A 15,942-nucleotide genomic window follows, 5' to 3' on the forward strand; every position below is an offset into this window, starting at 1 on the left:
GCAGCTGGTTGATGTTGATAGTCAGCCATGCTACAAGTGCTTTTACAGAAACTACGGTACATGGTTGAAGGGGCCAGGCAGTTAGAGGCATAAGTGTATAGAATAACAGAGAAGGTGCTGTTGCCTGACTGATGAAGGATTTCCTGGAAAGAGGGGTCTTCTGAGTCAAACTGTGGCTATGAGCAGGCAGTGGCATTCACAGGCTGGAAAGCATTCAAGGAGCGTCCCAAACTAGTGTCCAGTTTGTTATGTTTAACTATGTCTTTTTTTCTGTTATGGTAGCAAATTGGCAGTTTGAGCGTCTTTGAAGGTGTTCATTTGTGTCAAAATGTGGGTAGGGACCAGTCTAGGGTATGGCATTCCACTAAATGTAGAACACTTGTTGAGGCCTAGGATTGATGTGCGGATGTGTATTCAGCAGTAGGATTCTGCTATTGTACCCGTGGCAGCGTAGTGTGGCTGCGGAACTTTTCTGGTTTGATGTTTGTCTCTGGTACCTTCAAGGACTGTCGACCCATTTTCTTATTATTTATGATTCTGTAATATAAGGCTGCTATGGCCAGTAAATTCAATTTTGTTATGGACATAAATAGTAGTATTGGTGGATATGGCCTAGTGTGGGTTCCCTCTGAAATACATTGTCATCCTTGTTCACCATATGTAAATACTTTAGTGTGCATGATCTGGGCACAGGTTCATTTTAAGCTGGCGCCTATAAGCATATTTTTTGGCTACCTCCCATCCCTCCTCCATAGCAATGCATGCTCAGACAATTCAATATTGACAAGGTTATTCACAAAAGATTGAAGAGTTTGGAGAAGACAGGAGAAGTGAACAATCTAGGACAACATAGCTGAACTGGAAAGTGGGCTGAATTGGAGAATTTTTCCAAATCAGCTCTTTTGGCCTAGATTGTTCACTTCTTCTGCCTTCTCCAAACCCTTCACCCTTTTGTGATTAACCATGTTAATGTTCATGAAAAAAGACCACACTTTGATGTATACACCTAAATGTATACACCGACAGATGAGGAGATGAGTAAATGACAGATGGCAGTGGCCATGTATAAGAAAATCACCTATAGCGTTTGCTTCACCATTATGTAACAGTTCTGCATGACTGTAAAAGCTTAAAAAATAATCCTGTTATTTGTCTTACGAACCTGTCCTAAATGTTCTGCTGTTTCGCAGGTCATTTCTTCACCCCAAATGCCACACTTCTAAATCAATGACTTTTTTTTTTTTGTTTAATTCAATTCTCTCAAAAAAATTCTGTATTACAAGCATGTACCATAACATCAAGACGACCTTTTAAATGACTGTTATTAGAAATTATGTACACAGGAGGATTATCAACACCGCAGGAAGTAATTTTATTATTAAACTGGATTTACAATGTGACATTTATTCAAGGAGAACAGCAAAGTAATTTTGTGATTAGATATTGGTATGTTGTGAGAAGCTATTGAAATAAACAAAGACTTACCTTGCTAGAGAGATTCGTGCCCGCTGTCCTCCACTCAGGGTGATTCCTCCTTCCCCTAGAACAGTATTGTCTTTCTCTGGAAATTTTGCAATGTCCTGTAAAATGAATTGAAATACAGCAATGCTGAAAATATAAGTACACTTTAACTTTAGCTTACATATGAACAAATGTGAAATATACAGTATGTGCCCAGTGCTAACAAATTAACAATTGTAAAATATTATAAGTATATAGTAGACATGTGCGATTCTTTTCGTTCCGAATCGAAATTCGGACGAATTTTCGGAAATTCGGACATTTGGATGTATCCGAATTCCGAATTACAGATATAACGAATGCAAATGAATCCGAATTTCCGTTTCCGAAATTTCGGTAGCGGTAGTTCGTTCGAACGTTCGTTTCGGTTTCGTTTCTTATTCGTTTCGTTCGTTGAAGAAAAAGAATTTCCCCCTCAAAAGTCAATTTGCTGCAAACGAACGAACGAATGGACGAAACGAATAAGAAACGAAACCGAAACGAACGTTCGAACGAACTACCGCTACCGAATTTGTTCCGAATCCGAATTGACTTTCACACCCGAATCCCGAAAAACTAAATAACACAAATCTGAATTTAAAGCGAAACGAAACGAATGTTTTGGCAGTGCACATGTCTAGTATATAGTATAGGTGTATTATTACTATGAATAATAGTTAGAGTGTATGTAATGGCAAAAGTTTTTTAGTCTTGGATAGACTAGTGAGGGGTTAGAACCCCATCAGGTTTTTATTGCTTTCGGTGTCCTCCCTCCCTCTGTCTGTCCTGGTGACCACTGTCACTGGCATTTAAAGGGAGGGAAAATCCTACATTTTAGAAATCATGGGGCCCTATACAGCTTACTTGCCAGGCCCCCACCCCCCTGTGTCTCCCCATACATTTTTAACCTTCTGAGAGTACCTGTCATATCCCACCTGTACAGTTCCGTGATCATTTAGGGTTTATACACACCAGCCTCATTGCAACACAACCCAATGCAGCTCCAACACATAGAAAAGGTTATTTGCCTTATGTCTTATTGTTTTAGTTTACATCAACACGCTCAGTGTTGGTGTGCACTGAAAACAAGGAGTTGTCTCATTTTTGCACATTACTTCTGACACGCTTTGGTGCGTTGCAATGCACTGTCAAGCATAGAATAATTGGAGTGTCAAGTTAAAGGAGGATGAAAAAAAGAAGGGAAAAGTAAGCACTGCTATGCATTTTACAACACATTGCAGTGAATGTGCACAACACTCCAGCAGATGCGCGTTATGTGGACTTTAACGAGCACCTGCTGGTGGGAATGGGCCTTTTATTTTTAAAAGTTGAGCAAGCCTACATTCCATTCAGCCCCTGGGAATTCCCCGCAATGTCCAGCTACACACTCACCTAATCTATAGCCCAGAGGTGTACACATTGTTCTATCACCTTTTCACGTGACCAGAGACATTAGGAACCCATAGAACAGTACACATTCACCAGCTAAGGGCACCATTCTAGTTGTGCATCTTGCTGCTCTGCTCACTGGTACTGGGTTTATGCTTATGTTGGGAACTGCTTCAGCCTGCCCTTTCCCGATGCAGCTGCCCAGACTGAGAAAGCAGCTAATGATGGCCTGGGAGCCCTATAGGGGTGACAAGAACAAGGTCCTCTTCACCGGGGAGTGATGTAGTTGCTGCAGGAAGCGTACAGTGTTGGCACACCTTTCAGCGCAGAACAACAAGCAGCCACAGCTGGGCCCGGATGGCCCTGCTCACCCACGAGGACTGCCTGTAACCACCCCCCTCCCCATTGGCCACCCTGTCACTAGAACAAGAAAAGAAGAGAAATCTTTCAATGGGGACTCACTTTGGACAGGTTTCCTCTCACTTCCTTTTGTGTGTACAGGACAGGTGGTGAAGGGAAGTCTGCTCAGGTAGCAAAATAGGCAGGGATTTTAAGAAGAAACTTTACCCATTTCTTCAAAACAACAACAAAGGCACCTTTAGAAGTGTTTTGTAATGACAATCTATAAACATGTACTTCTAGATAATTGCCAGCTTTTTATTCTTTGCATTTTTATTTTCTTCCCCAGTCTTCTCACAGTGACCTTTTTTAATATAGGCAGAATAAAAAAATATCTCTTTACTTCCTGGAACTCTGGCACATATGACTAGGACATGTGACCATGCACATCATCTCAGGGGAGGAAAATGCTTTTCCTGAGATCTTGTGAAATTACAGATGAGATTTCCCAGCAATGCACTGCTGATGTAACCTTTCCAGGATGCAACTTTTGGGCACATATTACATCACATAGAACCAGGAAGTAGAAAACAAGAAATTGTAAGTAAAATTTAAATATGTTTGTTTAACTAATGAACGTAAGAGGATTTCATATCAGCATGGAGAGTTACATGCTGATGTGATTTTTTAGTCAAAAGGGGTTAATAATGTCCTATCCTTACTCTATCCAAAATTAACTTTATACTTCTTTTACAATATAATATGCTACTCTGTTTGTTTATGAGCTGATGTTTATTAGGATAAAATTCCAACCAAAACTTGTTTTAAAATTTTGTATAAAAAACGGGCTTTCTGGTTTTAATTGCATGTTGAGGAGATATCCCCCCTATTATTCTGTCCTGGGGATCACTATCATCTGGACCTGAGATGATAAAAAAACTAACCTATTAGTGCATTTAGTCTTGTTTTTGTCCCAGTTGGATGATTGCTGAATGGAATTAAAAGATAAAAGTAACCATTGCTACTACAGAGATCCCTGTAGTAGTTATGGTTACATTTAACTGCTAAATCCATTCTCTCAAATTTTTATATTGTATCTCTTGTTGCTAAGATGTATTTATTTTCTATTATCCTCAGCTCCATCTAATGGCCATAATGCAGTATTTTCCCGATTCACTAACCTCCATAATACTTGAATTTTCGGCCAGAACAAAAATAACCTTAGGAGCATTTGATTTTGCCCAAACAACAGGTGGCTAATTTGCACAGAATACTAGACGAATAGCTAAGCAAATTTTTTATATAAACCCCCAAAGTGTATGTAAACACTAACAAAAAGCTGTTCTTATTTGTTCCAGTTTGATAAACATACAATCAGAATAATTTTATTATTTCTGTTTTATAAGTGCAAAAAAAGAAACCTTTTGATCTTGTCAGAAATTCAGAGCTGTCCTATGTCATCTGTACACTCAATGAGTCTATTAAGCCCTCCCAGTTCTTATTTTGGGACTACAAGTCAATTAGTACCTATGCATTGGAGATAAAGACAGCGGGATGGATTGAGTAGTTTAGAAGAAGAGAACTAGGCAGGGTTAACACCACTCAGCCTACATAAATACTGTGCACTGTCAGTCCACAATAGGAAAATAAAGGCTGAGTGCTTTTCTGGCAGATCAACAGGTATTTTTCTGCACTTGCAGATCCTTTAGCCCTCATTCACATTAAGCATTTTGTAGCGTTTCTTCTGCCTGAAAAAAACGCTAAAAATAAAACACCACAAAAAAAATTCCCATTAATTTCTATGGCCATGTTCACAGCTGAGCGTTTTGTGGCTTGTAGCAAAACGCTTATCGCTGGAAAAAAAGTACAAGAGCTTCTTTTTGGCAGATTCTGCGCTTCTTGGACCCACAGACTTAAATGGAAACGCTCAAAGATCTGCATTTGCTGTGTTTTTGCGTGTTTTTACATGTGTTTAACACGCATTTGCCCATTCACATCAATGTGTCACAATTTGCTCCTAAAAATTTGCAACTTTATGTATAGGTGTGAATGAGGGCTAAAGGGTAAAAAAAACACAGGGGAATGTGCATATATTGAAAAACTGTACTGCATGTGTTTTTTGTTTCTTTTTACCTGAACATACGCCTAAAAAAGGGAAACTTTTGACTTTATTATGAGGCCATCTATACTTCTTCTAAATATAAATTATATCCCCTGAGCAAACCAAGATAAACCTGACATGTAAAACAATAGAAGCTGGTTATGATACATTAATAACTAAGCAAGTGAGCATTACAGCATGTCTCCAGTGAGCTTGGTTTCACAACACTGGAAAGTGCCAGATGCCACGCACTTCATGGTTTTGACTATTGTTCTGTGAAACATAAAGGTCATCTTGTCCTTCTCTCTCACAGGGGTTATGGATAAGGTTCTTGTCTTTTTGTCAAATAGTCCCCACAGTGACATCTAAATTAATTTATGGTCCTCCTATACCTGAGTAAACACATGAGCACATTCACAAGGAATAAAAATGACACTCATTAACGCTTACATCAGGTGACTAATGCAACCATGTAGGACTACTACATTGTTACTGATAAGAATTTGTATAGTACATTGAATAATGTGAGAACTAAATCTCTGGCCCTCCTACTGTACCTCAAGGTTATACTTAGCATGCATGAAGCTAGGCAGCCAGCAAAACACCATATTTCAGATATGGGAAGCTGTTCTTGCTGAAGCATAACGCTGGTCAAGTTTTAGCCAAACCACATCCAGTCTGATTTAGACTACATATCCACAGTCACTGAAGCCAGGCATACGGTACCATGTGAACTTGTGACCATCTAGACCTTCATTAGAAACAGTAGCTTGAATGTATATTGTGGCAATGGTGTTAAAAGAAATTGTTTCATTTACCGCTGCTCTGAAACTGAACTTAAAATTGTTTCAGTCTAATGTGTGTTTATACACACTTCTGCATAAGGCCCTATGTTAGGGAAATGTTAGGTAGGGTTGCCACCTGTCCAGGATTCACCCGGACAGTCCGGGTTTTCAATAATATGTCATCATGTGTCCGGGTGCCAGGTCTCCTGACACCCGGACACAAGATGTCATCCGGACAGGAGCTTGCAGCGGTGGACATACAGTTCAGAGGTGGACAGGCAGGGAACAGCCAGCTCAGAGGCAGACAGGGGCCCTGCTATTCTGACACTGTAGCGGGCCCCAAGACGGGAGGCTGCCTCGTCATGGCCAGCCTGGATTGCCATCAGGCCGGCCGTGATTCAGGCCCTGCTTTAGACCTGCTTCTGCGCTCTCTTCTGGTGTAGCAGCACCGCTCCTGATCCACCATGGAGATGAGGTTTGAAATCACTTTATTCATGTCTCTCCTCCATGACAGATTTGAAGGGGCACCGCCGAGAAAATAGGAGTGACCTTCTTATAGCAAACCGATGAAGACAGCACTTGCCAGCAGCTGGAATTCTTCAACATTGCTAAAGAAAAACAGTACAAAACAATAGAAAACATAGTGGCAATAATAGTGGCACCGAAGGCTCTGCTTGGTCTCCTTTTACCCCAAAGGGGACCATCCCCTGGAGCGCTACTACTTGGATTATTGTGGCACGATAACTCATCTTGTTTGACAATGGCCTAAATGGTGCTGAGCAATATTTCACATAAATCTCTTTAAATATTTAGGAATTTCCTCCCTCTTTGCACCAAATGATGTCAAACATGTTCACCACAATTTTTGCATTTGTCAGTATGAATTTCTATTTCCTGTCTCCCTTGTGCAGAAATATCACAATGGGCAATCGGTATAGTATAAATCCTATTGCTTCTCATTGCCTCTGGTCTCAGCAATACAGCTTACAGCTTACATCTTTTGATATGAACCAACAATTTATGTTCCAAAGTGCTGTCCAGGGCTTACCATGACAACAGGATATCTGACCCGTTGAATATACAGTTCTAATTTGTTAATACTGATTTTACTAGAGACGTTTACATGAAACTTTTTTTTAACCTAATAATTATGCCAGGTTTTTGGCCAAGAATGGTTGACACTACCAAACCCAATATCACCTGCTGCAACCACCTGAGATGGCATTGGCGACCACTACAGAATCACTGCACTCATTTCAGCACCCTGTTCATGATGTATATATGCATTTTCTCCTCTTCTTTTGTCACTGTGTATCTCTCTTATGTTCTCTTTTTCTTCTCCCTGACTAATACTAGCATCCCTTCCCCAACCCCTCCAGTGCCCAGGGATCACACGTCTGATATATTCCATCCCATGAGAAACACAAAGACCAATAGACCACCAAGACATCAACTCTGGTGCTAAACTTACTGACACTGAAACTACTAAGACTAAATTCCCTAAACAAATACACTAAAGCTTTTAGATTTTTTTTCTATCTATTCACACAGACATAATCTGCTTGCAGAAAACACATTTTTCCAAGACCTCCCAGGTCCCAGGTATTTGTTTTACATTATACCCACAAAAAAATATACCACACACAAATCCACAAAGCAAAGAAGTAATTTAAAAAGAATTTAAAAAATCAACAATGTTTTCTTGCTCTCTTGAAGTTCTTGACCCTGAAGGTTGATAGCTCCTCTTGGTGGGATGGTTGGTTAACACCCAGGTCACAATTGTAGCATACTGTGTCCGGAACTCCCAAATCCCGTTCTTCACATGCTTACTCACCTGCAAGACACTCTCCGACTCTGTGAGGGCTCTAACACCACTATTCAAACTTCTATTGATAAAAAGGTTCTCTCAAACTCTCCCTCTCAATCACAGCCAGACCATTCCTTTCTAAACGTTCATAACCTACCCTCACAACACTCTCTAGTAGATTGCTGGAGGGAAATCCTTCCAAGCAAGACTACACTCACTTTTCTCAGCCCATAATAGTTTCTCAAATGTTGATCATGTGCCCTGGCCCCAATTAATGACATGTGATATCTTACAGGGCCCTTGGTCAAATCATAATGCATTTGTAGCTTCTTTCCATTCTGTTATATGCAAGTCACAAGATAACCCTTGGTCTCTTAATTACTCAGTGACCTGACCAGTTGTGATCAACTCTAAAAATTCTTAAAGTGACATTAAACCCTCAGAGTTTTTAACATAAACCAATGTTGTAATGTGTGCCTTACTGTAATCCATGGTAGTTTCCCTTCTCTTTGCTGCTCTTCCTTTTAAATCCTCATGTCTTCTCATGCTTGGGGAGAACTTCCCTTTGCAGCTGAGTGCCTCTTCCTGTAGTGCTGGCTCAGGTTGCAAACCTACACACAGGCACCATGTATCCATTCCAGAGACAAGGCAGTCTGCTGCAAAACAGAAGTTCTGCCCAGCATGAGAACAGATACAGATTTAAAAGGAAGAGCAGCAAAGAGAAGGGAAACAACCATGGATTACAGTAAGGCGCACATTACAGTATTGTTTTATGTTAAAACATCTGAGGGTTTAATGTCACTTTAAGAGAATACTTCACTTTAAAATAATTCAAGTGGACTCTCAAAAAAGAAAAAGAGACTGACATGTATTAAAGAGTTGGAAACTCTGTACAATTCCTTATCTACCAAAATTAGATGGTCCAAAAATAACTTCTACATTAAGGGCAATAAACACATACTCTCTTAGCAAACAGACTTCCCAGGCAAGAAACCCATTCACCTTAATACAGCAGAGCTGGGGCCACACTAGTGACCCAACCCAAATTTTGGAGGAGTTTCACAAAAGGATGCATCAACATCATTCACAGTCCACACAGTTTATTGACACTGCAGAGGTCCAATACAGACCTCCCCTTTCTGACTATCCCAGATACAGTACATCACGCTCTCGAAGCACTGATCACCCCAACTTCCTATTACATAGTATACTCCAGCATTCTAGCTCCTTCTAGCTCCTCGCCTTACTAATCTTTTTAACAATATCCTGAAAAACAAGAGTATAGAAACTTTCACAGTAGCAGGTTCTTTGTTACCAACACTACACATTGATCCCAGAAATCGGTCAAATGTTCATTTTGTTTACTAAACATTGACATAAAAATGTTGATGAAGGTACCTGCACACCCACTCAATAGTGGAATAGCTGGACAGATAAGTACAGATCAAGTAGGCTTTAAGTCCAATAAGCAACCAATAGATAACTTGCACTGGTTACTCCACTTAATACAAGAAACTGTGAGACTCTTACTCTCTAATAATATACATAAGGCCTTTGATACCCTTGACTGGCCCTACCTTTTTTATTAATTCGAAAAATGGGGTTTTGGCTCACATTTTGTCATATGGGTACAAGTACTCTATATGGAACCTGAAGCCTACATCCACTACTCTGGACCCACATTTGGGACATCATAGCCCATTGATCAATGTATTCAGTGGTGGTAGAAGCCAGTTAGAAACTATTGTTCGGGTGGCTTCCCGCTACTACTTTCAAGGATGCTCTGCAATCACTAGACATGTAGGCACACACCTACATATCTAGTGATATCTAGTGAAACAATCACAATGATAATTTCCAGAACTAACTTTTAGAAGAGTAAACACCATGCCAGATTCCATTTGTCCAAAAACACATGAGCAAGATACCATTAATGTCTGTGCCTCCACTAGAGAGACTTTTACTCACTTCCTGTCCACATGACATGACAGGAAGTAAAAGAAAATCATATCAGTGGGAACAAAGATTAAAAAATATAATGGTTGTAACCCTTCTCAATACTATCCAAAACAAAACTTTTTGGCTGGAGTTCCACTTTAATAACATACTACAAAGAACAGTGATATGAATCACCCAAAGCAGAATTTCAAACTCAGCCTCTATAGACTAATGCAACTACACTAAACTAAACTGATAGCTGTGTGTTTGCTAAGGGTCTATTGTTTTTCTCAGGGTATAAGGTTAGACGTGTAAAAGTCAATTTACTGCCTGAAAGTATATAATTTGATTACTTAGGACACACATCAGGTAGCCAAACTACCAGGTAACTGGTTGGGATAATTGGTAACTAAAGTCTGTAATACTTATGCAATAATGGAATTTTACTAGTGTGCTATTAAAAGGGTACACAAGCTAAGAGGAAGCTCACTGTAAAGGTGATATCGGAATCAACAATGACCCACGATTTGGCAATATGAGGCTAATTAAAAAAATGTGAGGCAACTCCATTAAGGGGAATGAGTAACTGGCAATGTTATAGACAGTATAAATAATCATTTGCCAGACTATCAAACACTGCTGTGAATCTGACAGTACTCAGGGTTTACACACTGTAAATAAAACAAACAGTTTTATGAGTAGATTCAAGAAGGTTTAATAAATAGCGGTAAATATTTGAGTTGGGCACATTTTGTCTATAAAACTGAGTTGAACTAGAAACACACTGCCTGTGACAATAGCATCACAACAAAGGTTTACACTTTCTAAACTATGATACTGACCACATACATACATACATACATACATACATACATACATACAAGTGATATGATAGTGGTTGGATAGTGCTGTGTGCATACAATATTACCCTATGATGATCCTACGCAAGACATATTGAGAAATGTAGCAAGAATATGATTGCTCATCCTCTATCTACATGTCAGCAAGGTCTACTGACTACCAGCTAAGTAGCTATAAAGCTTATAAACAGCAAGTTTGCTGACAGAAAAATTACTTGCTGCCCATAGCAACCAAAAAGCTTCCAACAGTAATTTCTACAGACCATGGTTAGAAAATAAAATCTGCCTTTTGACTGCTGCTGTGAGTAACAAATTTTTTCCTTTTAGCATACATTTTATACATTAGCGTTAAGGGTGAGAGAATCTGCCTGGGTCCTGTTCATTGAACTTTGCAAGGGGAAAGGAGTCTGCATGTTCGGTACCCTCCCTTTCCTGGCCAATCAGGCTGCATGGCTGGATGAGGGTCTGGATGGAATTTTACACATTCAATTTTTCCACTTTTTAAAAATAAATAAATGTGTGCTTTCACTTTAAGTTTTGTTAACATTTTCTGACTCTGGAATTAAACTTTATATTTTTCTAAACTATTTATATTCATCACTAGAGGGATCCATGGCTTTTCTGTCAAACTCTCATGAAGACGAGAGCTCAGAAGATGCATCAGTGTAAACATTGTCAAGAAGCAGGACATTATTAATAAGGAATAATTAATAATTAATATGGAACAAAGTGTACTAGTGATAAAAAGAAACTATATGCCCCAAATAAAATGATTGCCCAAAGAGCTAGCAATGGCATTTCTCAGCAATCTCTGTTCTTTACCTGCAACAGCTTTCAGAACACTGACACTATGGACGTTCTGCACCCCCTATTATAGTGAGGTGGTTGGCATATAACAACACCCCTATTATTAGTCTTTCTAGGCTAGCTGACCAAAGTTCAAAGAGCCTTGCAGTGCATTATCAATGTAATGAATTCAGAAGAGTGAACTGCCCCCTTTCATTTGCAAACCACGAACAGGCAGGTTTGCCTTGAACCCATGATACACCTGCAGGGCCGGCCTTAGGCCTTTAGGCACCCTGTGCGAGAAAGCTATACAGCGTCCAGTGACCGGCCCTGCGTGAATGTTCCAGCCTGGACGACTGTGGATCTTCCTCCTTCCACCAGTCCTTTTCCTCATTGTCAAAGGAGAGCGCTCCGCAGAAGATCATCATCCAAACCTTCTACAGCGCTTCCAGGTGATCATGAACAATGATGGGTGCATCTGTTGTTGGACTTTACCGTTCACTTACCTTCCTGATGCTCTGCGTGGATCCGTGAGTTTCTACTTCATCTACCGGACAATGTCGGTATAAGTCTTCCTCTGTTTGGACTGGGGGTGCACAGTGCTCATTACTTTACTCCTTTATCATAGACTTCCCATAGAGATGGTTTCACCAGCCTGTGGACTTTGACCTAGAGTTACATTGAGTATTTATTGTTTAGTGCTGCCCCTAGGTCAACTATCCCTCCTGAGTAGATATGCTTTCTCTAAATTTCTTCGCATGAAGTACCTTTATCCTCCTGTGTTATATCTTACTCACCTTTTTTGGGTGTGGGTTCCCCTTGCGCAGATCGGCTCATAAGGTCATACAATGGTCACTACTTTGCTTAACGGTGTTGGGATGGGGGGCAGCCCCTGGGGTTGGTCCTTTTTGACCTGGTGCGGGGGTCATTCCTCTACCCTTCCTCGGGTGCTAGACACCATGCTTAGATTTACCTTATTATAGTTTTCCCTGGGAGGGCCGGCATCCCTTATTATGTTTATTTTAGTCCCCCAGCTGATCCCCTTACTTGTTTAAGTCGTTGTTTTGTACTTGTATGCAGATCTCATGTCACCTTCCTCCTGCATGTTAATTGCATGCTTTTACTCTAAGTAATGCCTGTTGTTCTGTTATTTTCTTTGGTTACAGTTATTGTTGCCATGTATGCCTTATTAGATTCATCCACCACAGTTTTCTCTCTTCTGTCTCTAGCTCTGAGATTTGTGAGATTTCTTTATCTGACTACGCCCCAATCTGTGTTACCCTAGCAAAGGGTCCCCCAGAGCCTCACCCCTGGCACTGGCGCCTCAATGATTCCCTTTTGCAGGACCCATCTCTCTCTGCCACGGTGGAAACTGACTTACGTTCTTACTGTGACTTGAACCCTACTCCAGACTATTCTCCTTTTGTGGTGTGGGAAGCTCATAAGGCCTATATCAGAGGTATGTTCATTAAACTGGGGTCGCATGTGAAACATCAACGCTCACAGCAAATCGCCTCTATACTATCTCAAATTCATGCTCAGAAAACCACTCATAAGCAAGGGGTTGGACGCAGATTTTGCCTCCCAACTTTCTCTCTTTGTCTAGCTAAGGCTACGTCCTCTTTGGATAACTGTAGGAGGCATTTTTATGAATCAATCCAATACAGCAAAACATTGCCACATGCTGTTCATCAGCAAAGATCCAGAACCTTTGTTCCCAGTATTAAATCTTCCTCTAGTAGAGTTCTACACATATTGCGGAAACATTACGAACCTATTATTCCTCCCTATATAATTTATCGCAACCGACTACACCAGAGGCATTATCCCAACGTCTCTCCCATATTCGTTCCTATCTTCAGAGCTTTAAGATGCCCATACTCCCGGGGGAGGCCCGCACTCTTATGGAGGAACCTATCTCTGCATTGGAATTGGAGATGGCTCTAAAGCTCACCCAAGGCAAGAAAGCCCCGTGCCACGATGGGTTCTCTTTAATGTACTATAAAATTTTCTCGTAAATTCTCAAATCACACTTCTTACAAGCTATGAACTCGTTCTGTTCTGGAGGAAAACCCCATGGATTCTTTGATGGCTCACATAACTGTAATCCCAAAGCTAGGGAAGGACTTCCCCAACTACAGGCTTCTCTCCCTTCTTAATGTGGACATCAAGTTGTTTGCAAAAATGTAATCTCTTTGTCTTCTCCCCTATATTAGCAATCTCATTCACCTTGACCAACTTGGTTTTGTTCCTACCTGTGAGGCCCGCAATGGCCCCACCCTGGCATTGAATCTCATCTATTTGGCCCTGTCGGGGGCCCCTCCCTCTTTTATTCTAAAAACAGATGTGGAGAAGGCCTTCGACAGGTTTGACTGGACGTTCCCGTGCCTGACTCTGGAGCATATTGGTCTGGTCCCCAGATGTTGTTGTGGATTTTATCGCATTACACGATGCCCTCTGCCAGAGTTTGGGTGAATGGTTCGTTGTCCTCTCCCTTCTCCATTGCAAATGGAACCAGACAAGGCTGCCCACTCTACCCCATTAATCTTTATACTTACCCTGGAACCCTTCTTGCGCAAAATCCGAGCAAATCCTGATATTAGAGGTATACAGATCGGCAAACACCACCATAAAGTAGTAGCCACGTATGCAGATGATTTTTCTGTTTCTGGATTTTTCTTTTTCCTCTTACTTATGTCATTGTGTAGATGTATGTCAATTGATGTTTCTGTTTGCTGGATTTTCTGCTGGATTTTCTCCTTCTGTTAAATTGTAAAAAATATTTTCTATGTTTAACCACTTGAAGACCAGGGTGTTTAACCACTTGAAGACCAACCCCCTTCCTGGCCAGGCCATGTTTCAGTGTACTTGTACTGATGTTTATTCAGTCATGCAATGCTGTACTGAAATTAATCTTATACCATTTTTGGGGGACAAATAGAGCTTTCTTTTGGTGGTATTTAATCACCACTGGGGGTTTTATTTTTTACTATATAACAAAAAAGTACCCTAAATTTTGAAAAAAAACCTGTTTCCCTATGAAATGTTATGAAACATTTATTATCACCCCGTTTTTTTGGTAAAATATAAAATACGAGGTCATGTCGGGTAAAAAGACACCAAACATGTTAGCCATAAAATTGCGTGCTCCTGCGAAATCACAGAAAACGACCACACCCAAAATTGGCCATAGGCGACGCTTTCAACGTTTTAACCGCTCATCAGTTTAGTGTTATCAGTAATTAATTAATCGTCGCACCCGGCGCATGTTTGCGTGTGTATGTGGGGGGGCGGGAACTTTTTTTTAAAAATTGTGTTATTTTAAAAAAAAATATTTGTCACTATTTTTTTAAGCTTCTTTATTTTTTTAAGCTTTCATTTTTGTTAACTTTTTTTTTTACACTTAACGTAATTGCTATCACATAGGGGGCTAAGAAACCCCCTATGTGATAGTCAGTTCACATAACAGGTCCTCTTTATGGACACATCAGGGGTCTTCAAGACCCCTAATGTCACCTAGGGACCCCCAGAGAAGCGGGCAGAGGTGGCAGAGGAATGCGGAAGTGATGTAATATACATCACTTCTTGCATTTGGGGACAGGAAAGGAGATCAAAGGGAGATCATGTACTGATCTCCCTTTGAGTTCCAGTAACAAAGTTGTCTTGTCGTGCGGGACCGGCATCGGCGGAGGTAACGGGGGGCGCACACGCCTGATCTCTTGAATGTAAACCGTCATCGCTGGCTGTTTACATTTCTAACCGTTTCCCCACTGCGGGGGGAGGGGCAGGACATCTTAAGACACCCTCCCGCTCCTATAAGGCTCCCATCTGGCCGTTCAGGAATGGCCATGGACAGGAGGTGGTTAATAAAGAATTTATATTTTTAAAAAGTGCATTTTTATTTTTTTTAACATATTTTTCACTATAAATTGCATAAAAAAATAAAAGTCTTGTTTGTTCTAAAAAATATATACAGTATGTCCCCAAAAAAAAAAATCACACTAGGTCTTATTTTCGGGGGATGTCTTATTTTAAATACTGTCACACACAGTGTCACAATACCTGCAGGCTGCAGCTGTCCTGGAGCTCTCCTCTCTGGTGCCGTCCACAGTTCCCTGTGGGATCCCCGCCAGGGAGCCACCTATCTCGTCGCCAGGCTGGACTGCTCAGTCACCTCACCCTACTCCGACCCCACTGGCCATACATTCCTTACTGTGCTGCTGCCTGCTGGGAAATTTAGTTTTTTGCCCAGCGGCAGCTCTCTAAGCAAAAACTGAGGCAGACAGGTGTCTGCTGATTTCGTGACAGGGGCGGCATGCGGTAGGTGCGGCGCAGCGGTTAGTACCCGCCATGTACTCTGGTTGCTCTCTGGGCCGCCCCCAAAAAAGGTCTTATTTTCGGGGTAGGTCTTATATTACAGTAATGTTCAAAAATAGT

The 15,942-nt window shown here is 40.8% G+C and overlaps 1 protein-coding gene across 1 annotated transcript in view; it reads right to left on the reverse strand.

Annotated features, from left to right (window-relative positions):
* Positions 1 to 15,942, reverse strand: part of CFTR (cystic fibrosis transmembrane conductance regulator) — a 126,067-nt gene that overhangs the window by 45,452 nt on the left and 64,673 nt on the right. Inside the window, exon 12 of the mRNA XM_018573973.1 lies at positions 1,486 to 1,580. Coding sequence (XP_018429475.1) covers positions 1,486 to 1,580 — 95 coding nt within the window. The remainder of the gene's footprint in view (positions 1 to 1,485; positions 1,581 to 15,942) is intronic.

This window comes from Nanorana parkeri, unplaced genomic scaffold (genome assembly GCF_000935625.1).
Source record: "Nanorana parkeri isolate BGI_ZX_2015 unplaced genomic scaffold, ASM93562v1 scaffold49, whole genome shotgun sequence".
In the NCBI taxonomy this organism is placed as follows: domain Eukaryota; kingdom Metazoa; phylum Chordata; class Amphibia; order Anura; family Dicroglossidae; genus Nanorana; species Nanorana parkeri.